Source organism: Mycotypha africana, assembly GCF_025528875.1.
Source record: "Mycotypha africana strain NRRL 2978 chromosome Unknown BDF20scaffold_4, whole genome shotgun sequence".
NCBI lineage: Eukaryota > Fungi > Mucoromycota > Mucoromycetes > Mucorales > Mycotyphaceae > Mycotypha > Mycotypha africana.
The window spans coordinates 1,308,907-1,330,465 of record NW_026515728.1 but is presented as its reverse complement, the minus strand read 5'-3'; the positions used below and the strand labels follow the sequence as shown (position 1 = coordinate 1,330,465).

The 21,559-nt window shown below is 38.4% G+C and overlaps 9 protein-coding genes across 9 annotated transcripts; 5 read left to right on the top strand and 4 right to left on the bottom strand.

The window, feature by feature from the left end:
• Positions 1–15: 15 nt before the first annotated feature.
• BDF20DRAFT_451254 (uncharacterized protein) lies at positions 16–1,180 on the bottom strand. The gene is made up of 3 exons (XM_053075479.1): positions 1,066–1,180; positions 473–952; positions 16–372 (listed from the first exon to the last, which is right to left on the bottom strand). The coding sequence occupies exons 2-3, from the start codon at positions 905–907 to the stop codon at positions 88–90; spliced, it is 720 nt and encodes a 239-aa protein (XP_052937322.1). The 5' UTR covers positions 908–952; positions 1,066–1,180; the 3' UTR covers positions 16–87.
• BDF20DRAFT_912307 (Sin3 binding region of histone deacetylase complex subunit SAP30-domain-containing protein) lies at positions 1,119–1,640 on the top strand (the record flags this gene model as incomplete). Its single annotated transcript, XM_053083937.1, has 3 exons — positions 1,119–1,247; positions 1,327–1,507; positions 1,603–1,640. The coding sequence occupies 3 exons, from the start codon at positions 1,119–1,121 to the stop codon at positions 1,638–1,640; spliced, it is 348 nt and encodes a 115-aa protein (XP_052937321.1).
• A 1,041-nt stretch (positions 1,641–2,681) lies between these two features.
• BDF20DRAFT_864928 (DnaJ domain-containing protein) lies at positions 2,682–4,499 on the top strand. Its single transcript, XM_053080765.1, has 7 exons — positions 2,682–2,859; positions 2,928–2,941; positions 3,010–3,035; positions 3,143–3,294; positions 3,389–3,455; positions 3,527–3,976; positions 4,095–4,499. Exons 1-7 carry the CDS (start codon positions 2,734–2,736, stop codon positions 4,214–4,216), a joined length of 957 nt encoding a protein of 318 aa, XP_052937320.1. The 5' UTR covers positions 2,682–2,733; the 3' UTR covers positions 4,217–4,499.
• On the bottom strand, positions 4,500–5,913 carry BDF20DRAFT_864918 (uncharacterized protein). The gene is made up of 5 exons (XM_053080764.1): positions 5,738–5,913; positions 5,596–5,664; positions 5,458–5,501; positions 5,241–5,374; positions 4,500–5,164 (listed from the first exon to the last, which is right to left on the bottom strand). The coding sequence occupies exons 1-5, from the start codon at positions 5,835–5,837 to the stop codon at positions 4,675–4,677; spliced, it is 837 nt and encodes a 278-aa protein (XP_052937319.1). The 5' UTR covers positions 5,838–5,913; the 3' UTR covers positions 4,500–4,674.
• An 845-nt stretch (positions 5,914–6,758) lies between these two features.
• On the bottom strand, positions 6,759–9,505 carry BDF20DRAFT_834747 (kinase-like domain-containing protein; the record flags this gene model as incomplete). Its single annotated transcript, XM_053078766.1, has 3 exons — positions 6,759–7,523; positions 7,624–9,146; positions 9,247–9,505. 3 exons carry the CDS (start codon positions 9,503–9,505, stop codon positions 6,759–6,761), a joined length of 2,547 nt encoding a protein of 848 aa, XP_052937318.1.
• Positions 9,506–11,027: 1,522 nt separating this feature from the next.
• Positions 11,028–11,609, bottom strand: BDF20DRAFT_791337 (uncharacterized protein; the record flags this gene model as incomplete). Its single annotated transcript, XM_053076196.1, has 1 exon — positions 11,028–11,609. A coding segment is annotated over one exon (582 nt), but the record flags the coding sequence as incomplete, so codon positions are not given.
• Positions 11,610–15,370: 3,761 nt separating this feature from the next.
• BDF20DRAFT_864915 (uncharacterized protein) lies at positions 15,371–16,565 on the top strand. Its single transcript, XM_053080763.1, has one exon. It carries the CDS (start codon positions 15,386–15,388, stop codon positions 16,475–16,477), a length of 1,092 nt encoding a protein of 363 aa, XP_052937316.1. The 5' UTR covers positions 15,371–15,385; the 3' UTR covers positions 16,478–16,565.
• Positions 16,566–16,664: 99 nt separating this feature from the next.
• On the top strand, positions 16,665–19,874 carry BDF20DRAFT_912301 (uncharacterized protein; the record flags this gene model as incomplete). Its single annotated transcript, XM_053083936.1, has 10 exons — positions 16,665–16,785; positions 16,863–16,875; positions 16,954–17,045; positions 17,138–17,171; positions 17,249–17,460; positions 17,551–17,796; positions 17,914–18,041; positions 18,119–18,298; positions 18,361–18,487; positions 18,574–19,874. The coding sequence occupies 10 exons, from the start codon at positions 16,665–16,667 to the stop codon at positions 19,872–19,874; spliced, it is 2,454 nt and encodes an 817-aa protein (XP_052937315.1).
• Positions 19,875–20,001: 127 nt separating this feature from the next.
• On the top strand, positions 20,002–21,441 carry BDF20DRAFT_451088 (rab-GTPase-TBC domain-containing protein). Its single transcript, XM_053075478.1, has 5 exons — positions 20,002–20,260; positions 20,325–20,535; positions 20,610–20,791; positions 20,882–20,972; positions 21,060–21,441. Exons 1-5 carry the CDS (start codon positions 20,129–20,131, stop codon positions 21,431–21,433), a joined length of 990 nt encoding a protein of 329 aa, XP_052937314.1. The 5' UTR covers positions 20,002–20,128; the 3' UTR covers positions 21,434–21,441.
• The last annotated feature ends 118 nt before the right edge of the window (positions 21,442–21,559 follow it).

Below are 21,559 nucleotides of genomic sequence, written 5' to 3'. Positions count from 1 at the left end.
ATGACCCATAAATCATATGTACATTTCCCCAAAGTCATTATAATTATTACTAGTATTAGTGCTATTGCTTTTACTATTAAATACATATCATTTTTGTTGATTAATTGAATTATATTCGATCGTAGTAATAAACTGTTCGTAAGAGAGGCCAGATTTTATAAATGCTAACAATTCGTCTATAAGCTTCTTTGCAAGAGTTAACTTATTGTTAAGCCATTCGGCGACCATCTGGAGATATGAAGGATCATACATCGTCTGCCATTTCTGCTCAAAAGGCAACAGTAGTAACTGTATCATATGCTGTAAGACAAACTCGTCTACCTCGTCTATAGTAAGGATGATCCTCAATTCACGTTGCAGAAAAATACGTGACTAGAAACCAAAAAAAAAAAAAAAAAAACAAAACGCAAAAGACGCATTAGTTAGGCCATCTGAAATATTGGGCTGAACCTTTTCTGAAACACTGATTTACGCGTGGTATATGTTGAGGTTCAATGACAGTTAATTGACGATGTTTATCTAATGGCTCTGGATAATGCAAGACGTGCAAATGGCCTTCATACATTTGTTTTCTCTCTATTCGCTTCTTTTGCTCGTAGGTAACATAATTTTTTTTCCGTAAAGGCGGCTCATGCAACTTCCTATTGCCTTTGTCTTTCAAAAAATATTCACTGAACGTTTCTTTTTCTTCGTTGATATTATATACAAATGAATCGATCGTTTGTCTGCAAATGGGACATAGTGTGGAGGCCGTATTTATCCATTGGCAGATACAGTGGAAGCAGAAAGAATGAAAACAAGGCCGGGTATACGTTCTGTTACTATAGACTTGTAAACAGATACTGCATTTTGGTTTAATCGATAGTCTACTGTTGCTTTCTTGACTACCTTCGTCTTCAATTCCCATGTATATTTAGCATAAACAAGAACAGGTGAAAAGAAGCTAAAACAACTAAAAAAAACAAAACGTTTAACAAATTTTACAAGTCTGAAATTTAATGTCATTGTCTTTTCTCCAATGAATCATCAGAACTGAGAAAGCAATTTTATTTTTTTTAATCTGACCTTTTTCATTTCGAGCCTCCTCCCTTTTTCTTTAACTACCTGCAACATTCGAAATGGGTGTTAAGCAAAAACCTTCACAAGCGACAAATGCCAACGGACTAAATCAAAATAACGATAAAGATAAAGAACGTGAAAAGAAACGACGAGCTGCCGAAAGTAATGTTGGGAAAGAATTTCAAACTGTAGGTGGTACTTTCTTTCGCATGTTCTACACCTGATAATAGCGTCATAGAAAGACTATAGCTTGACTTTTCCCATTAGATTGATTTCAATTCCATGGATATTTCAGTTCTGCGAAAATATGTGAGAGTGCATAAACTAAAGACAAAATCAAAGGCGACCAAAGATGAACTAGCAGCAGCAGTTTCCCGACATTTCGCTAATCAAACAGTAAAAGAGCTTGACACCATTACCTGCTTCTTATATACCGCTCATTATAAAGGTAAAACTCTCCAACAGTAAATTGGCAAGTACACATGTTGTATGTATTCTAACTCTTTGGAATGGTTGTTTTCATTCGTCTTATTTTGCTACTAGATTCCGTCTTACGACTTCCCTTACATATTTCACAATAACGCATTTTGCTATATCATAAACCTCAACAATACAATTATGAATAATAGTATCTAATTCTTTTTATATTTATTCTAGCCTTCTATATTTGCTATTCGTTTTATTTCATCTTTACAGCCTATGGAACTATATGTTAGTGATTCCAGTTTAGACAATACAGCCTCTCCAGGCTTTTCATATTTAGTCTCCGCGAAGGCGTATAAAAATCTGTCATTCAATTTCAAAACATCACGTTCGAGATTCAGGAAATAATAATTTCCCAAATCACAGTTTTTTTCTGGTTTAGATAGAGAAACGTCTGATTTTTGTTAGATAGAGTAAAGGTGTATATCAGATCACTTGCTACTCTTTTCGCGAATAATTGGGCAAAAATTTTAAATCATATTCGTTAATTTTTTTGTGGATAATCGAAAAAAAGGTGATATACAATGTTTGAGACGTGTCTTTCATCAATACTTCTTTCGCGTTTTTGTTTTCAAAGGTTATAGCATGATGAAGAGGTTCTATTAAACGGAGAAAAAATACCTTCTTTTTCGTGTATTTCTAGCCCTATTAATCGAAAGTATTATTATACAGAAAAATGGATCTTTTAAAGAAAGCATAAGAATTAGGGTAAAAAAAAATCCATTTTGTCGCTCAGCCACATTCGAAGCATTAAATACCGTCCGTGGCTGTAGTATTCTGGTTTGCTATGAACTTGTAAGGCACTTTGGAACCGCGATGTCAATACGGCAAATAACATGATGGCTATCAGCATTTCTATTTGGAAAGACATTATCTTGGTTCTTTTCCTATTATCGAACTGGCTCGATTTTTTGCAGGTATACGTCTCCCTTTTAATGTAGTTCAGGCATCCATCCAACTCAAATGTCTCAAAAATCTCGCTCATTCCGTTACAATTACATTGCAGCTTTGTCCAAATCCGAAGCTAAATTGTATTGTAACACAGTAGCTACAATATGCTCAAAATTTAAAACTCAATGACTTTTAGTGCATTTTGCATTGATCAGTCGATTGTACGGTTGAAATTATGAAATTGTTCTCCACATTTCCTTTTTTCTTTCTGTCTTTCCATTTCTTGGATGCATTAAAAATATGGACTACTATAAAGAACTCGAATTACCGACAAACGCAACAGAAGAAGATATTAAAAAGGCTTATAGAAAGTTAGCCCTGAGATACCATCCAGATAAAAACCAAGAACCTGGAGCAGCCGAGAAAGTAGAGTCTTTTTATGACATTTAATTTTTCAAAGATTATTAATGTACATATCCTTCTTCACGTAAAAGTTCAAGAACATAAGGTAGTTGCGTTATAAAAGCAGGAAAGATCAAGCGGACTTCCTATACGTTTTTACTCAATTATTTATAGTGAGGCATATCAAATACTTTCAGATCGTAAAATTTCAAATTCTCTTGACATACTTTGACAAGCAGCTAGGTACAAGGATGATAAAAGTGACGTTTAATGACTGATCCTTGTTCTTTGTTCTTGCAACATGTAGCTGAGAAAAGAAGAGCTTATGATAACCAAAGCTATGAAACGGCTTTTGATACCGATGGCCGTGATAATACAGCATATAATATGAATAGCGGTAGAAGACATTATAGTACGACAGCAGCCTTTAGACAAGATCCCATTTTCACCACCTTCCAGGTTGGTTTATCATTCTAAGGGCAAAAAAAAAAGTAGGGTACTCTTTGCCGCCTGCCTTGTGCATTTAACTCTATCATATCAAATGATTTTGCAGTTTCGAACACCTGAAGATTTGTTTAACCAGTTCTTCCAAGGTCAAGACCCTTTCCAAATGTTTGCCAGTAAGTCTTTCACTAGATCATTTTCCATTCCTAGTATTGCTTTTTCTAACAGTATTCATGTTTCTCTACAGATGACCCATTCTTCAACGATGGCTTTTCGAGAACAGGAGGACTACGAGCAGCATCTGTGTTACAAACTCCCTTGTTTTCAGCGCTTCATGATCCTTCACAACCGATATCAACTCATCTGAACAGGAGTAACAGTAGCAGTAGTATGAGTAATGGCATACATCAGCCTATCAGAAACACACGAAGTGTTTCTACTACTACTACAATCATCAATGGCCACAAACAGACAATTACAAAAATAATAGATCAAAATGGAACGAAAATCATCGAAGACTATGGTGATGGCAGACAACGTATTACCATCAATGGTATTGAGCAAGGCAATAGTACAGCCCAACATCCGTTATTGACAGAGTCAGGTCAACAACAGCAAGTCCCCTCCCGTGTGAAACATGAGCAAGATACCACTTATCAAATGCCTTCCACAACAAATTATAGACCCAACACCAGTAGTAAGTAGCTTACTTCACATGATGTCTTTACTAGCTTCTCTATGCTGAGCACATGTGTAACTTTTTTTATTGATGGTTGTAAATTTTTGCGCGCGCGCGTTAAACTATATTATATTAGTAGATTTGAATCGCGAATACGGAGAAAATCACAATGTTTTGGATGAAGATTTAACAGACGGCAGAACGAAAAGCGAAAGTCCATTCCGTCGGTTACTTTCTCGTTTATGCTTTTGCTTATAAGTGAAATCAAGTACACAATACTTATACCTATACCAAATTTTTAAGGCCACACAACACTTTGTTTGCAGCTACAATGTTTGCAAAAGTAAGATGTAACTTAGGCTTTATCAAATCTACTACTATGCCAGTGAATACATACTAGATGAGTACCATCTAAACTGTGGTGTATCTATGAAGCGAATTAAAAATCGGGCTTTGCGGCCAAAGAAAATCAATTTGAAAGAGCACAAATCAAGTAATACATTGAAATTTATTATAATAGCAAAATCAAACGAATGGAAGAAAGGGTGGGGGAATATGGGAGGGTTGTAATAGATATACATGTATATTTGAAAAAGAGTAATGTACAAAAATATGGGCTGCTCTAATGCCACGTTTTCATAAGAAGAATGAAAAAAAGCTTAAAACATCAGCTGGTCGTGTTTGTCTGTATACAAGTTGTTGCTATAATTATTTGTTTAAATAGAAATCTTAAAGTTGCTGGAAGTGAAAGTGCATGTCTTTTGATCATTCTTTTTGGAGGTAATATAGAGTTTGTAGTGGTAATCATTGGCATTAGGATCCACAGCAGGAAGATTCATGTGATCCTTCAGGACAAAAGAGTTTTGGAAGGATTCGGAGCCTTGCCAAGCAGTATTCATTAATTGGTCACCTTTGTAGAGTTCGATCTTTGTAAGAGCATCTGTTTGAGATGAAGCATCGCGCTTGACTTGGATATGAACATGATCACCGTTCTTAAAAGTACTTCCCTCTTGAGGATAGTCGACCGAAATGCCAAAGCAACCGTCAGCATGGTCAGCGTTATAGAGATTGTTGTCATGAATAGATTCAGCGTATTCGACAATGCCAGCCGCATTCTTGTGAGAACCAGAGGTGACCTTGAAGGTATGAGAGGTTTCAATACAATCAGGGCCGTGTCGACCGTTAATCAAGTTAGTGATCCAGGCACTGCGTTTGGTAGATAGAAGATGAGTTAACTTGTACTCGCTATGCATATGAAAGGAAAATAGGCGTCATCTCTTACCGGTAGTAATAGAGGCCGGGAGAAACATTAGAAGGAAGATCATCCGTGATAGAGGCAGTGCTCTTTAATTTGTAATCACCAGCCCAAACATTTTGGACATATTTGGCTTCTCCAGAGCTTGAAACTGAGTACAACTATATAAAAAAATAAGGGTTGAAAGTCAGTTCAATGAATCGTTCTTCTCTGCAACAAACAATCTATCCATGAAGATCCTTACATCGAGACCAGTAATGGTTTTTTCCTTATCATTTTCTTCTCTTGCTGTGAATAGGGATGATGAACAGAGTATAAGTTATTCCATGAAATTCTGGTTTTGAACAAACTCTTTCTTTGCTCGTTCAATATTGTTACTTACTAACTGTAATTTTCATGTTTTGCCCAGCAACAGCGATAACTGACGAGTCAGGAGTAGTGACCTCAAGACCTATTCAAAATTGGAAACGCCTAAGTTTCGACGTCCTATGTCAAGGTCACTCCACTTGAAATGTATACTCTACCAGAACACCATGCTTTTATCGCATCCGCGTAGGAATCAGCAGCTACAAGAGATAGAGCTGATAAAGCAAAAGCAGAGACAGCAGCAACAGAGAACTTCATTGTAAAAGGTAGTAAGTAATAAGTTTTACAAATTAGATTGCTCAAAGTTTAGAAAAGGGAGCGAGAAAAAGAAAGGGTACAGTTTCCCATTTCATTGTTTGTCCTTTTTATACGATTTCGACAATTAACATTTCCGTACTTTTTTTAATTAAAGGAAATATCTAGTGTTTCTTTCTTGCTTTTTCGAAACTTTCAAATTTTGGATAAGGGCACGCATGTTTACATATACTCTTGTAATTTGATATTAAATTATATATTGGCGGAAGTAAATTGTAATTAATGAATGTGTCAAATTTTCTGTCTTTTTTTGTTTTTGCATAAATTTGCTGCTTGAGTTTAGCGCGAAACAGAGCTTATTTTGGACGGTCCCCTGCCCACAGATACAGTTCCGTTTGGAATAGCTTCGATCTCTGAAACAGTAATGTCGGCAAGGTTCCCTTTTCATTTCTTAACAAACAATGCTTTCATATAGAAAACAAGTAGAAAAGACCAGTTCATTTTTTGGTACTTGAACTCTCTATGACAATAAGTTTTTAATTTCCAAGTTGAAGCTAACAGGTACCAAAATACGAAAATGGTGTCCTACTCTATTCAGGTACTCAATCTAGCGGACTTTTTATTTGCGAGAAAGAAAGATCAGAGAATCAGAAACAAGCTGCAATAGAGAAATACACCATTGAACGCAACTGGAAAGCTAGAAACCCAACATCCAACATTGAAAAGGGCATGGCGTCTGAAGAAAACGATCTCAAGGCGCATTTTGAGAGTGAAACTATTCTTCTTATTCTTAATCTGCATTGCACTCTTGTTCATGACGCATGATGGTTCCTTTTCTTTTTAGGAAGCAACCTCTAATTTAACGTGAAATGGAATATCGAAAGGTATGGGGTAAAACAAGAAGAGGGAAGGGGATGTCTATGTTTAATGATGAGAAGATAAGATGAAATTAGAAAATATTTTTGAGACAGCTCGTTTATCATAAGCATAGCTATCTCCAGCGTTGCTATTGGTCACAGAAGGCACCTTTTCCAAAAAGGTGGTCGTAATGGTATCTTGAGAGGACGTTGGTAGGGTACTTTTCATGTTTATCTGTGATAGCTGCTTTTCCATCAGTCTTAATTTCGTTTGAAGTTGCTCATTCTCCATCATTGCTTCCTTGTATTTCATTTCAAGTCTTTCCATCTGACTCGCGCTGCTGGCTGCAGAGGTACTGTAATGGCTACCATGGCTACTACGGTAGCCGTCCATTTCGTTTGCCTCGATGCTTCTAGGTGACGGTAATGCGGGTAAGGATGGGCGTAATCCTCCCAATCTTTCATTTTGCTCCCTGGACACTAGGGAATGTGATAAAGTCAACGATCTATGTTGCCTATGGCTACTGCTGTCGCTGCTGATAGAGTCAAGAGAAGAGAAAATGTCATTTTGAAGCAATTCTACCGCACTTGGTCTTTGCTGAGGATCAGGATGTAGCATATGAAGAATCATGTCGCCAATATAAGGATATTTTCGCTGAAAGGCTGAAGGCAGGATGCCTTTTTGTTTCAATTGATCGATTGAACGCGCGCGTTCCATAGCAGATGAGAAGGGCTGGAATAACTCAAAAAGAATGATGCCAAGCGAGTAGATATCCACTTTCTCGTTGTAAGTCACTCTACAGCGAGTTGCCAACTGTTCTGGAGAAGCATACTAGAAAATAGAATCAGAAGGGTAAGCCGCTGTTGATCCATAGTGGATATCTGCCTATGGCCAAACCTCCATTTGTACTGCACATAGGCGGGTAACTTACTGTTCGTGTTCCTACTCCACTCGTTCTAGCACCTGATTTGATCCGAGATAAATCAGATAAAATCATTCCTTGTGGTGGATCGACTGCATTATCTGTACTCGAATCTCCATCGGATGTCGAGCCCTCACTTTTTCCTGTCAGAGAACCAAACAAACCCGTGACATCTTTAAGGACAACGCTTTCTGTGCTGCTGCCACTCATCGCTGGCGTGGATAACGTAGCACAGCAATCTGTCACAGTCGTTGTAGTAGTAGAAGAAGAAACAGCGGATGAAGCATACATGTCTACTGATAAACCGAAATCGCCAATTTTCGGAATCACAGTCGGCTTGACAGATGTTGTTCCATTCGTCGTTGTTGTTGTGGGAGGCATCAAGAAAATATTTCCTGGTTTCAAGTCTCGATGCATGATGCCTTGTTGATGTATATAATCGATGCCTTCTAATATCTGTCGAAAAATGTCTACATTCTGCTTTTCATCAAAGTATTCGTTCGGTTTTTGGTTTCTCAGCTTTAAAAAGTCCTGCAAAGTTGTATTACAGAGCTCCATTTGGATGAAAAGAACAAAGGTACCGCCAGCATGTTGTTTTTGTGTTGATTTTTCCATTCCGTCAGAACCGTAATCATCCTCGTCGTCGTCGTCGTCGTCGTCGTCTCCGTCGTCCTGTGTCCCTCTCTTTAAATAAGCATCACTGACAAATTCTGTCCAAGAAGTGTAATAGCGCACTACGTTGGTATGTTGTAATCTTGCCAAGTGCTTCACTTCGCGAAATATTTTTTCATAGCCATCTTTCAAATAGGTCCGCAAAGGTATCTTTTTGATGGCATAGTGGATATTTTCTAATTTATGTTCTGCTTTCCACACACTCGCAAATCCACCACGTCCCAGCAAATCCAGTTCTACAAAGTCACGATGATAGCGGGCAGGTCGAACACCTTCGAAGGTAAGACTGAATAAAGAATAAATATGGCTGTGGCTATCGTGCGCTTCAGCTGCTTCCATTGAATACGTATCTAATGAAGGTGAGAAAGGTAGTAATTTACGTTCTACTCCTTTGCTGAAAGACGACGGTTGCTGCTGCTGCTGCTGTCTGGCACTACTGATATTGGAAAAGGTCTGCCTTTTTTTTGCATTGAAAAATAACTGTTCGAAAGCCTCTAAAGAGGCTGAACGAAATTTAGCATATTTATCACCTTCGAAAGGATGACCCTCCGTTGCTGATGGCGAGATGGGCGAGTGTTGACGGCTACTATGGTTACTACTGCTAAGACTGCTATCATCATCATTCAATACACCCAGTTGCTTCAAGGTTTGACAAATAAGCAAGAAATGCTGGTTAGCGGCTTCGTCATTATTCCCTTTATTATCAGCAGCATGGGCTTTACAAAGGGATTCAATGATGGACAATAGTAATAAAGTAGTCGTTGCATTACATGCGCGTTCTTCCGTTGTTTTTCTTTGTCTTTTTCTTTGCTGTGCTGGTGGTGGTTCGTGAGTGGAGGATGGATGAAAAATTAATGCACCTGAGCAGGCAAATTTTGTATATAACACTTTTAATAAAAAAGTCCGATAACAGGATCAAAAAAGTCCAAACTATGGTATTTGCAAATCATAAGATCTCACCTGGTATAGCAGAAGTAGTGGTAGTATCCGTCATATTATCGTCTGTGGTTATTCCAAAGGATATGTCAATGTCATTGCTGTTGCTGATATCATACATCGAATGACTGCTGATGCTTTGAGAGGGACTGCTGCAATTGGCTGTCCAAAACCTTCGAGTATCTTCCACGGATATAGAAGTCGAAGATATATAAGAAAATGTTTGTTTGGCTTTCGTGGACGATGAAGATGATGAGCAAGACTTTTCACATACAATATCCATGTTCTTCTGCTTTAAATAGAAAACTTGTTGTGTGTGTCTGTGATTTGTGTGTTTGTTGTATATATAAGTGTATGTGTGCGTCTGTGCAAAAAACTAGGACAGAACAAAAAGAAAGATGTGTGATATACAGTACGTGGCTCTTGGACTACAAATTTAACAATGGCATCAAGTATGTACTTGAGGGGATATCTGGAGGAATGAAAGAAAGAGCAGAAAAAAAGTAAAGTCCCTAAACAGCACACTGGGATATGGCATGAATGCCACTAAAAAACCAACCAATGGGAAATTCCGAAAAAAAAGCCCCGTTTCTTTTTTCTTTTTATTTTTAGTCTTTATTATCATTGTATTATGTTACATTTTTCTATGGTGAACGGTATTTTTGTTGATGTAATTCGATCGTTTCGACAATAGGATGCTGTGGGTGATGCGGTTGTAAAATGGGCTCTGGCTGTGATATAGGTACATCAACAAAAAATGGCGTATTTAAATTGGGTGAAGTGGGAGAGTCCAGTACATCGTCTTCATAGTGATGACCATAATCTACATAACTTCTCATGATACTCGCTGTTCTTCTTGGTATGGATTCATGTTGCGTGATGGGTGTGGATTGCTCGGAAGCCACCCTTCTGCTCTCATGACTCTCATTGATAAAATCCGTTCCTCTAGTGCTCGTGGCTGTACTTCTTCTAGATAGTAGTTGTTGCATTTGTACGTATTCCGGAGACCCTTCTTCGATCAATGTTTTATTCGTTGGTAAAGGTGATGCGGTTGGCGAGAGTAAGAGCTGATGAGGGGGAGGTTGAGGTGGTGGTGGTAGGCCTTGGTTGCTACTATTGGCGATATTCAGTAATTGCTCTAGTAGCTCTTTATTGACAGGCACTACGCATACGAGCGGAAACACACCTTTTAACCCTGTAGTGACATTAAATCCGAGAGCCCAGCCGTCATCAAAATTCATGGCTACACATACTATATCCCCTATATGTAATGCCAACTCATCTCCCATTTGTGGTGGGTAAGGATGCTTGACTTCAAAAAACTCCTCCATATTCATTGTCATGGTACCATTGATCATCGTCTGCGGTTGTTGTTGTTGTACTTGCAAAAGCTGCTGCTGCTGCTGCTGCTGCTGCTGTATGTGAGTAGTAGGATTGACATTGGATGCTACTAAGCCTCTTTGAGAATGAGTGACCAATGATTCATATCCCAAGGAGGTTGTATCGTCATCTTCCATCATCGGATTGAAGTCTCTTTTTTTCTTTTTGAGTGAGAACGATCGGTGTTTGCCAGGACCGCTACGATGACGATTAAAATGGTTGTTTCCACCATTCCTTTGTCTCTTTCGTCTCTTATACATCCAAATGGCAAAAAAGCCTACAACGCCAACGAAAACAAGAGAGCCAATGATGATGCCAATGATAGCACCTACCGATAGTGTTCTACAACCCACTAATTGCTGACAACATGCATCTTGTGTACTGTTTGTCTTGCAATATTGACAAGCAGCATTCAATCCACCAAATCCACAATAATTGGGCTCGTTGGCTAAGCCTACGATACAATTGTGTGTACCATTGAGTCCGCTCCAATATTGACAAGTGGTATTCAAATTGAGCACTTGTTCAGACTGTTCAAATTGATTTGGACACATATCAATATTATTGTCGGTTAACTGGTTGACACTGGCGACATAATCAAAACACGTTCTCTGACATAAGGCCGGTGGTGATAGATTATATTGATAATTACACGGTAAAGAGGTAGTTGTATCTTGTATTAATGTAGCACACATATAGGTGAAGGAATATCGAGCATAGGGTATATTGGTGGTAGGGTTGGCTTTATAATTGCATCCAAGAGCAGATAAATAAAAGTCTGATGATTGAACATATTGGGTCAATGCTTCATCAAAGGAGGCAATGTCAGTGACATTGGCGAGAAATGGGTATCTTTTCTGGTTGCCCTCCACACTAATGTAAAATGTTTGAAAAGCTGGGCAAGTAGTTGAACCTTTCAACGGGAAACAATCAAGAGCACCGTTGTCTTCTTGTGCGCTCGCTGTGGTGCTGATGGTTGCTGAGTATAATAATAGTAGGTAATAATAGTAATGAAAGAGCAATAATGGTGGTGCAAAAGAGGTCCGTATTGAAAAGCTTTCTATGCTTTTTGCTGTTCCTATTGACATAGAGATATCGTAATTACAAACACAAAGATGTAATTAACCAGGGGTATATTGTTATGGATAAGGAATAATTGAGGATGTTGAAATGAGTATAATTTGCAGATGATGACAGTGATGCTAATAGAAAAGACAGAAAAAAAAAGACCAAGAAAACAGTTGTGTTGTATAAGAAAAATAAACTTTCTTTTTTTTTCCTTTTCCTACTATTTTTCTCAGCCTGAAAAAAAATAAGAAGAAAAAAAAAAGGGTAGTTAGGCAAAAGGAAAAGTACAAATTTGGAAATCTCTTTTACTTGCCTTTTTGCCTGCTATTACAGTCTTGACAAGAAACTATGGCCTCTATATATATATATATACTCTTTTTTCACCTATTACACTTTGCTCACAGACAATGCCTTGTTACTAAGAATAACACTGTCGTCTAGCTTACACTCAGCGTGTAATTATAAACAAATGTATGCAATTTGAACTGAGTTTCAATGATGTCTTAGGTAACCCTCCTCGGTTGTGTGTCCCTTTTACAAAATCAGTGAATGATCTTCTTGTGGACGACGCGTTGATCTCTTCATCAAATGTGCACTTCTTTACAGGAGTGACATTTTTTTTTATATTGGAGAATCTCCCGATATCTTTGCACAATACTTAATGTCTTTACTGAGACATGCACGTCATCTCCCCCACCTTTATCTTTTTCCCGTTTATGCAACTCATCCTCCCCCAGGCTTACAGCCAAGAAGACAACAAGGTGGCGCTTAAAAAAATCTGCTGTAAAACAAAATGCAATGATTGTATTTTTAGGCATAGAAAAAAAAAACATGCTGGATTACCAAAAGTATAATGAATGAGCCACAGTCTATTTCTATAATTACATTTGCTAAAATAGGCTTAGCATTGAGGCTTTGATATCTCCCTTCCTTGTGAATTGAGAGTGCCATTCTATTAGCTGCAACTGCAGACAGAGATTCGGATAAACTGTGGCGGATGACATAATAAACAGGCACACATCCTGTATCATTGGATGAAGGTGCTTCAAGGCAGAAATTTGGGTTCACGGATCGACATACGGAAGAACCCGCAACAGTCGATCTTTCTATTTTTGTTTTATCAAATAATTCACTCATGATGATGATAGTAGGGCTTTCGTAAAGTCATGGATCGTTGAAGCCATGGTTATAGACAATAGGGTCAATGTTTCATAAAGTGGCAAGTTACCATTACGATTGTTGGCAATGGATAAAGTGACAGCTTCTATATTAGGGGCTTGTATTAAACTCCATTATTTAGTAAACTACATACCCTTTTTCTCTTTGTGTTTGCTTTGTTCATGCAGCCTTAAATACAAACGGAAATGAAGCATTCCCGTTTAATTGATTTCGAATTAATGTAGTTGCACGTACCTAATTTGTGATTGGTCAACATGATCGAAATTCAATTTTCTTCAATATGTTGTTGTCATACCCCCTCATTTCTCATACCAAATAGATAGTTATCATTTTTTAGGCACCGAAAATCAGCTATGTACTGTAGAAAGGAATCGTTAAATAAGAAGAAAAGGATACAATGGCAACCGTTGTCAACGAGACTGTTTCTATGGCAACCCAAAGCGCTTTTTGCAATAGTAAGGTAAATTTCAAGAGAAAAAAATAGAAAAAATCAGATGCAAAAAGAATGTTTTTCACCCCTTAAATCAAAGTAGAAAACCCAGCTTTTTTTTTTTCTACAATTTCTAACAATGAATAAAATGTAAAGGATTTCGAGTCATATTCTCTCTTTTCAATTCTTCTTCTCCTCCTTACACTCTTCCTCCCTTCTCTCCTTCCACTTTTTTTTTCCTTTCTTTATACCTATTCGTTCTTTTATACATTTCCTTTTCTTATCATGAGGTTGGATGAAAAGGATTTAGAAAAGGCTGGTCCTCGATCCACTTCAAAATCAATAAAATATCATACAAATCTACGCAGAATGCTGCTTAAAAATAGAAAAACGGTGCTCATAGCGTCTATGTTACTCCTGCTCACTACTATCTTTCTACTAACGACCATTACAAGCAAGACAGCAAACGACTTTTCATCCACTGAATCAATGAAAATCGACGCTCTAGCATCATCAACACCCGGCGCAAAATATAAGGATGCATCACAGCTGACAGACTATCACCGGTTAACTAAACTATTGAATGACAAAAGTGAAAAGAAAACAACAGCAGATAATGTCAAAGGCAGAAATAAAAAGCCAATTCATCTGAGTAACACGATGACGATGGATACTTTCACCGATCCTTGGCATCAAATGAGCACTCAGCAAACGCATCCTAGACACTCTTTTATCCATTTACTTTCCAAGGGCATCATTCAGGGTCATACGTTTGACGAATTGAGACGCCTTACCAACAGTATCTCTTTATCTTCTATCTTTTATCCTGATGCATCGTCAACAGCAGCAGACAAACGAAGTGGACAAGTGCCTGTCACTGCCATAGTACATACACGCACTCTATCACAGCTCTACGCTCAAGTTCAATCCATTTTAACTCAAACGGCTTTACCCCAGACTATTTGGATCGTATGTCAACCCGATCAGAAACAAGAAGTGGAAGCAAGAATTATGACATTGGATCGAAGGAGAGTGAGTGTTTTAACAGCAACCACATCCACCACAGAAAAAGGAAACGATTGGCTGACGTCGGTCTTACCTCATGTGGCGACAGACTTTGTTTGGATCATAGATCAAAATATTGCACCAGGAAAACGATATTTGGAGAAAATATTAAAGCTATCCTTCACACAGCAATATCAGTCGTCACTTTTAGGGACAGAAGCTGCGAACGTGAATAAAGAAAATGGTCATATAGAGTGTGTCCCGGACTCAATGCGTGCAACAGACAGTCAAATGAAGAGCCAGATTGTAGACATGATCAACGATAGCTGGCTTCTCCATCGGTCATGGTTATCTTATTTACTCGCCTCGACAGGCGCCGCATCTCTTTCAAAACAGCCATTGCCTTTAGGTCTATGGATCAGTCAAGCTTTATATGAAGCAGGCATACCCTCCATTGCCATACCCATCGATCCGATTGAGCGTGCTTATTGGGGTGATGTCAGGCTATCAAAAACGCAAAAATCACAGACATGCAAGTCGTTGGAGCAGAAGGATACGAAGGAATTACTTTTGCATTATTATCAATCAGAGCACCATTACCATCCAACAGCCGCTCTTTCTGACTTCGCGACGACCAGCAGCAATACTGTTCTCTTTTATGCAGGTTCAGCCTCTGAACTGTCTTCTTTCCAACCGTTAATTTGCAAATTCAGTGAGAGACAAGTCGCTGTACATATCGTTGCAAACTATCACTATGATGTTACTCCATCTCTCTGTCCGAAACAAAGCAACCACAACATTATCCTACATGACTTTAGTCGTAGAGACGTGGCTCATCATGCACTCTATGCTTTAACGCCCCTATTGACCATGAGTCAGCCTACACTCATCATTCATTCCATCAATAAGGAGAAAGAGATCCACGTGTATAAGCAACTCGAAACAGCTGCCAAATTGCTTCACCTAACGACCGTCTTTCTGCCTAGCGAAGAAATACAATATGCACTATGGATGCCCGATTTACCACTCACTACTTTATCCAAATGGAACGATATTCATATTAAACTCATGGTGACCACCACAGACAAAAAAGCAAGCGGTATGGAGCTACTATTAAAGTCGATCGAGAATGCCTATCATTTAGGTGATGTAATGGATATCACCGTCTTCTTGGAGCATAGTTCCAGTAAGGAGACGCAAGACCTCGTCCGTCAATATCTTTCACAAAAGACAAACAAAAAGCAGCTCCGGCATCGAATTGCTGCTGCGCCCAAAAATTCCATCTTTGTTGAATCATGGTATCCTTCCAGTAATCACGAATATGCCATCCTCTTGAATAATGAGTTGGAGTTGTCCAAATTTTACTATATTTGGGCCAAGTATACTATTCTGAGTACTCGGTATAGCAGTAAAAACACACATAGAAATCACCGTCTTTTTGGCATCAGTTTGTACTCACCCGAACTCTTAGAAACGGATCTTTCCGGTAGAAAGTTATTTAGCAGTAACAGTACTGAGCAGCCTTACTTGATGCAATGGCCTAGTTATTTAGGAGCTGTCTATTTTCCAGAGCATTGGAGGGAATTCCATGATTACATCACAGCGAGACTAGCAGATCAACAAGGCTATCAGTTACAAGATATCTCTTTACCTAATCTGCGTTCGAGCGAATGGAGCTATAAATCGACGTGGCGGCGTTATTTCGAGGAATTGATTTATTTAAGATCCTATGTGATGCTTTATCCACCTACTGGCTCCTCCCTTTCGACCGCTCACATTGAATTGAAGAAAAAGTCGTTGAAAAAGGATTTTGAGGATGCCGTCTCACTTTACAATGTACCTTTATTGACAGAAACGAGTCAATGGGCTGAAATAGCAACAGCATTACAGGAACATCCGCAGACTGACATGGCTTTATTTGACATATGGGGCGAGCCCGCTACTATGTCGCAATTGAAGAAAAAAGGTCTGGACCTTCATTTACAGGTATCAGCATGCACTCCCGACGACTTATTATTGGAAGAGCTGCCGCTGCAAGAAGAAGACAATGACAATGTAGAAGAAACGATTCCCACTTTTGATCCATCCGATATTTTATGCCCATTTTCAAAGGTTGTTAGTGTTCCTTTAGAAACCGAAAATGATACCGTCCCAAATGTGCTTCCCGTAAAGGAAGTCAATGTTTATACATAGATTTCCGGAAAAAAACTGTAATTATACTCTCGTATTTTCGAACAATAAAAGAAAAAATCAACCGTGTTGATAGATTTTGATATATTTATTCCTGATTTTGTATAAATTTTTTCAAATCAGGCACCGGGAAACAAAAAAAAAAAAGTAGGTTCCTGTTTCTTTTGTTCAACCATCAAATTGCCCAACAATGGAATGCCAGTTTGTCAAAAGTATAGCATGCTTAGTACCCCCCAGCGCCCCATTAGAGGGTGACAACTACCAATTAATGGCTACACCTAACGATGCAGGTGTTGAAGTATACCTAGGAGGTTTGTTTAATCCATCGGTAGCAACGCGAGTAAGATGATCGGACATCATCCTAACCACTTTTTCTAATTTCATATAGATGGCACTGAAGAGTAAGCATCATCAGTTTAAAGTGTAGAAAATTTCTAAACTTATTTGTTCACACCCGTTGTCAACATTCTGTCGATTAGGAGATCATATCAGTATAGCCATTGCATAACGCCCGAGTTGGTCGAAAACACTTACGAGAAGGAGCAAGCTATCGTTGACCTTGTTTTGCACGGTAGGCTATCCCATGTTGAGTGAACAAAGAGAAAACGGGAAAAAAATTTAATTGAAAGACATTGTATCATATACATTTCATATGCTTACAAGGCTATAGTTCTACTATCTTGATGTTAGGAAAAGGGTAATGATAAAACGCATTGATAACAATGGAGAGAGAAACACAGCACTGGTTTTTAACATCTATATCATTTGTTTTAGGGACACGAATGTATACCAACAAAGAAAGAAAGATACCCGTTTGTTGCTTGATATGCTGATGGATAGGATAAATGCAATGCAACAACAATTGCAAGAACAGCATCAACAAAAGAGTGATCCCGATCTAAAAAGTCCTTTCAGAATCGAGTATGCTTATCTTGCTGTTTCAGATAGGCAAATCATCGATATTAGAAAAGATGAAGAATATACACGTAAGGCCCGGACAATTTTACAGTGATAACACAAAAAGGAAATTGGAGTCGTCCTCATCAGCCTCCCTTCTTTTTATGGTCCTACCACAGTGGGGGATATACAGCAGAACAATGGCATTGATTTTTTGATGAAAGCAGTAAAAAACTTTGACGATGTAAAGTCAAAAGCGAGACATGAAATAGGAATGCCTACATTGTTAAGCATAAAACTGACGAATAATGTGGATGGGGTTCAAGGTCGACTACAAATCATGGATATCATCAATCCTCCTTTTAATACAATCCCTGCAAATAACCAACTGAACAGATCGATTTATTACTCATTCAAAGCCTTGTGTAAGGGGAAATCATCAATGGCACGCACACACATAGCCTTTATGTGTTCAAATTCAGAATAATTTTATAGAGCTTCCCTTTATTTACTGCTACTCTCTCTATTCGTTTCTTTGGCAGGCGAAGTCGTTGATAGCGTAACAGATTCATACGAAGGACGCTTAGATACAGACGGCATTATCTTGACTAAACTCTTGACACCAGCATTGTGTGGTGAGGAACAGCTCACCATCCTCGCGTATTATAATGTAAAGTACCCTTTCATTGAATACCGATGACACCTCTTGATTGGAAGTATATTGACTAACACATTACGGCTGTTAAGACGCGCGTGAGTAAGGAAGCCCTAGATGACTTGACCGCGTGCCTAGATCTCATAGAAAAATTTTGTCAGATTGCTATTCGCACGCGTCCCACCATCCAAACGAAAAATACAGTAGAGTATAAACGACTACATAAAAAAGTCATAGTCATCGGAGAACGCTATAAACAGCTTGCAGAAGAGGTAAAGGGACGAATAAAAGAAAATGTATGTTTAAAGAATGCTATGTCTGAACTCTTTAATAGAAGAAGAAAATAGAAGACTATTTAAGTTGTAAACAAAATCAAGTGAATTTTTTGGAAATCAGGAATGAAGAACTCAGATCTACAACAGTCAATAAGCAAGCAGCAATTGAATCAAAAGCAGAATTAGGTACATTAAGAACTGTAGCGTTTACTTTCGTTCGTTCAAGCCTTTACTAAGAATAATGGGGGGGGGTTTCTTTAATCTTCTGTTAGCTTATGCTGAAGCAGTCATAAGCATGCGAAATTTCAAAATTGAGAATCTAGAAGCAGATATTCAAACAGAACGTAATAGAGTAGAACACTTGACGAGCATTATTGTACCTCAGTTGACGGAAAAGCTAACAGAAGCTAGACAAGAAATACAAAAGCTTCAATCACATTTACAACAGTACGAGACAGTGCAAGGATCTCAACGAGCCAAAGTTTCAGAGCAGAGTCAAGAATTAGAACGCCTTCGCACCGAAAATAGAAGACTACAAGAATTCAATAATCACTTGAAAGAAACAAATGTACGACTTGAACGAGACAATTCTGAGTTAGAGACAAAGTATCAAAGCATGCAAGAGGAGTTAAGAACAGCACAGAATAAGCTCATTACAGTACAGCGTGAGCACCAGCAGCAGCAATTGGCAGGAGCGAATACGGATACAGAGGTTGAAGAAAAGATTAAAGCCGCTGTTAAAAAGGTGAAGGATAAGTATAAGCTGATGTTAACTGGAGTCATCGAGAAGCTGAATAACGAACGTGAAGAAGAAAGGGAGCAGATCAAACAGCACTACAAAGCAAAGCAAGCAAAGTTGATGAAGCAGTTTGAAGAAGATTTACAGTTGGTGAGAGAGGCAGAGCAAGCCAAATACGGTGGTGATATTGTAGAGAGGACGAGGAAAGATCTTGAAAATATGACGGAAAGGTGCAGGACCTTCAAACTTGAAATTGAAACCCTTCAAGGCAAACTGAAAGAATATGAACAACAACAGGAAGGTGGTTTAGAAAAAACGTCATCAGCGAAAAAGCAAGGTAAAAGGGCGTCCTCTTCCACCCCATCATCTCCGACATCAGAAGCCGATACACCTACTGCTGCAGTCGACGAGCATATCGGCACTGGTACAAAACCTCCTGAAACAAAAAATCAAGAACAAACAAAACCGTCTCCTACGGTTCAAACAAGGAGTAAAGTTCAAACGAAATTGGTTCCTACAACGACTACCAGACCCAAAAGAACGATTCGTCCTGATAGTGAGGAAGATGCGGAAGACGAAGATGATGAAGATATTCAAACTGTAAAACCGATTAGAAGAACTCGAGCGAGAAAGGCAGCACAGACAACATCGGTAACAACTGCTGCAACATCAACTCCACCTCAATCAATAAACGAGCATTCCAATCAAGAAGATGATGCTAACGGTAAAGCAGGTTCTTCTACTGCTGCACCCAATAAAGCTGAGGAAAAACAAAAGTCAGGCAAAAGCGTCAGTTCAAGCAGTACTGCCAAGAAGAGAAAAACTAAGCGATAGGCTTAACCACGTTTATACCCAACATAACATCATACATTTGTTAATACCTTCCATTGCTCAAAGAACAATGAAATTGACTAATTATAATGAATAAAGGCAATTTTTTTCAGTAATTAATCATACACCTTCTTTTATTGTACTTTGGATAACAAGAGACTTCAAAGCAGCATTCTTTTATTTTAATTTCTTACTGCTTCTTTCTTCTCTAAATTAAAACGGTCTTTTACTTTAATAAAAACTGCGTGATATTTTTTATGGACGTTACAGTGGAACAGTCTCAGCCTACCACAGAAAGTATATTAGCTCGTAAGCACACAGATTCTGAAGCTTCTGAAGAGAGTTTAACTGCATTACGTGAAGCTTTGCAGCATTTCTGCCCCAAAGAGGTAAAATTAAATAACAGATATCAGTGTCGTTTTGTGAAATAGTTGATTTATAAATTATATAAAGCTAAGAGGCAAAGCGTGGAAGCTTTTGCTTCGAGTCAATCGAGTATCTGCATCTACCTATATAAGTCTCGTCGAAAAAGGCTCAAGCTCTCTTGACGATAAAATCAGGCAAGACACGTTTCGTACAATGACGACCGATACGAATTTCATTGAACATGTATCTGAAGACATGTTGGTACGCTTATTGAATGCTTTTGTGTGGAACAAGGAAGGTAGGTATTTTCAATAAGAAAGAAGTTTCAGTGAATGTGATATTGATGCCCTGACCTTTTTCGTTCTCATCCAGGAAATAATGGCAACGAGGAATTAGATACTGTCACTTATGTTCAAGGTATGAATATACTTGCAGCACCCTTTTTGATGACTATGCCCGAAATGGAAGCGTTTTTCTCGTTTTCCATCTTGGTACGAAAATGGTGTCCTCTGTATGTGCATCCAACCATGAAAGGTGTTCATTGCGGTCTCAAAGTAAGTCTGCAAGATACAGCTGCCAATTGCAGAATAGATTCGATTCATACATGGGTTCTTTTTTTTTTTCTTTTTTTTTCTCTGTGATAGCTTTTAGATATATGTCTCCTACAATTAGATCCAGTTCTGTATGGCTTTCTGTACGGAAAAAATATAACTGCCAGAACCTATGCTTTCGCCTGTATGATGAACTTGCAATCATTCAAACATTTCAGGTGGCTCATTGATTACTAAAAGCTTTTTCTTTTTTTTCTCTGGATTGTTATAGCTGTCATGACACTATCTGCGTGCACACCCCCCTCTTCCGAGTTATTATACCTGTGGGATTTCATGTTCTCGTATGGCCTTCACCTTAACATTCTGTTCATCATTGCTCAGCTTGCTTTGATACGAACTGAACTTCTTCATAGTGACCATCCTGCCAATTTACTCAGGGTGCTGCCTCCTTTGCGTGCCAGAAAAATTGTTCACCTTACCAAGTCACTTTGTAAAAAGATATCTGACGATCTGTATGATAAGTTAGTTCGACACACATATGATGAATCTGTAGCTGAGGAACTAGGCATTTTATCATCTACTACAAACGAACAAAAAGATGGTATTGAGGAGTTACCTGATTTCATGAAAGACGACAATGAATGATATAATCCTGGAATACTATGTATAGATAAAATAAAACTTTTGCTTGGCGTACCAACTGTATCTTGTATTTTTTGTTAATTCGTGATGCATTATTTCTGAAATAACATTCAAAGAGGATTTAAGCAG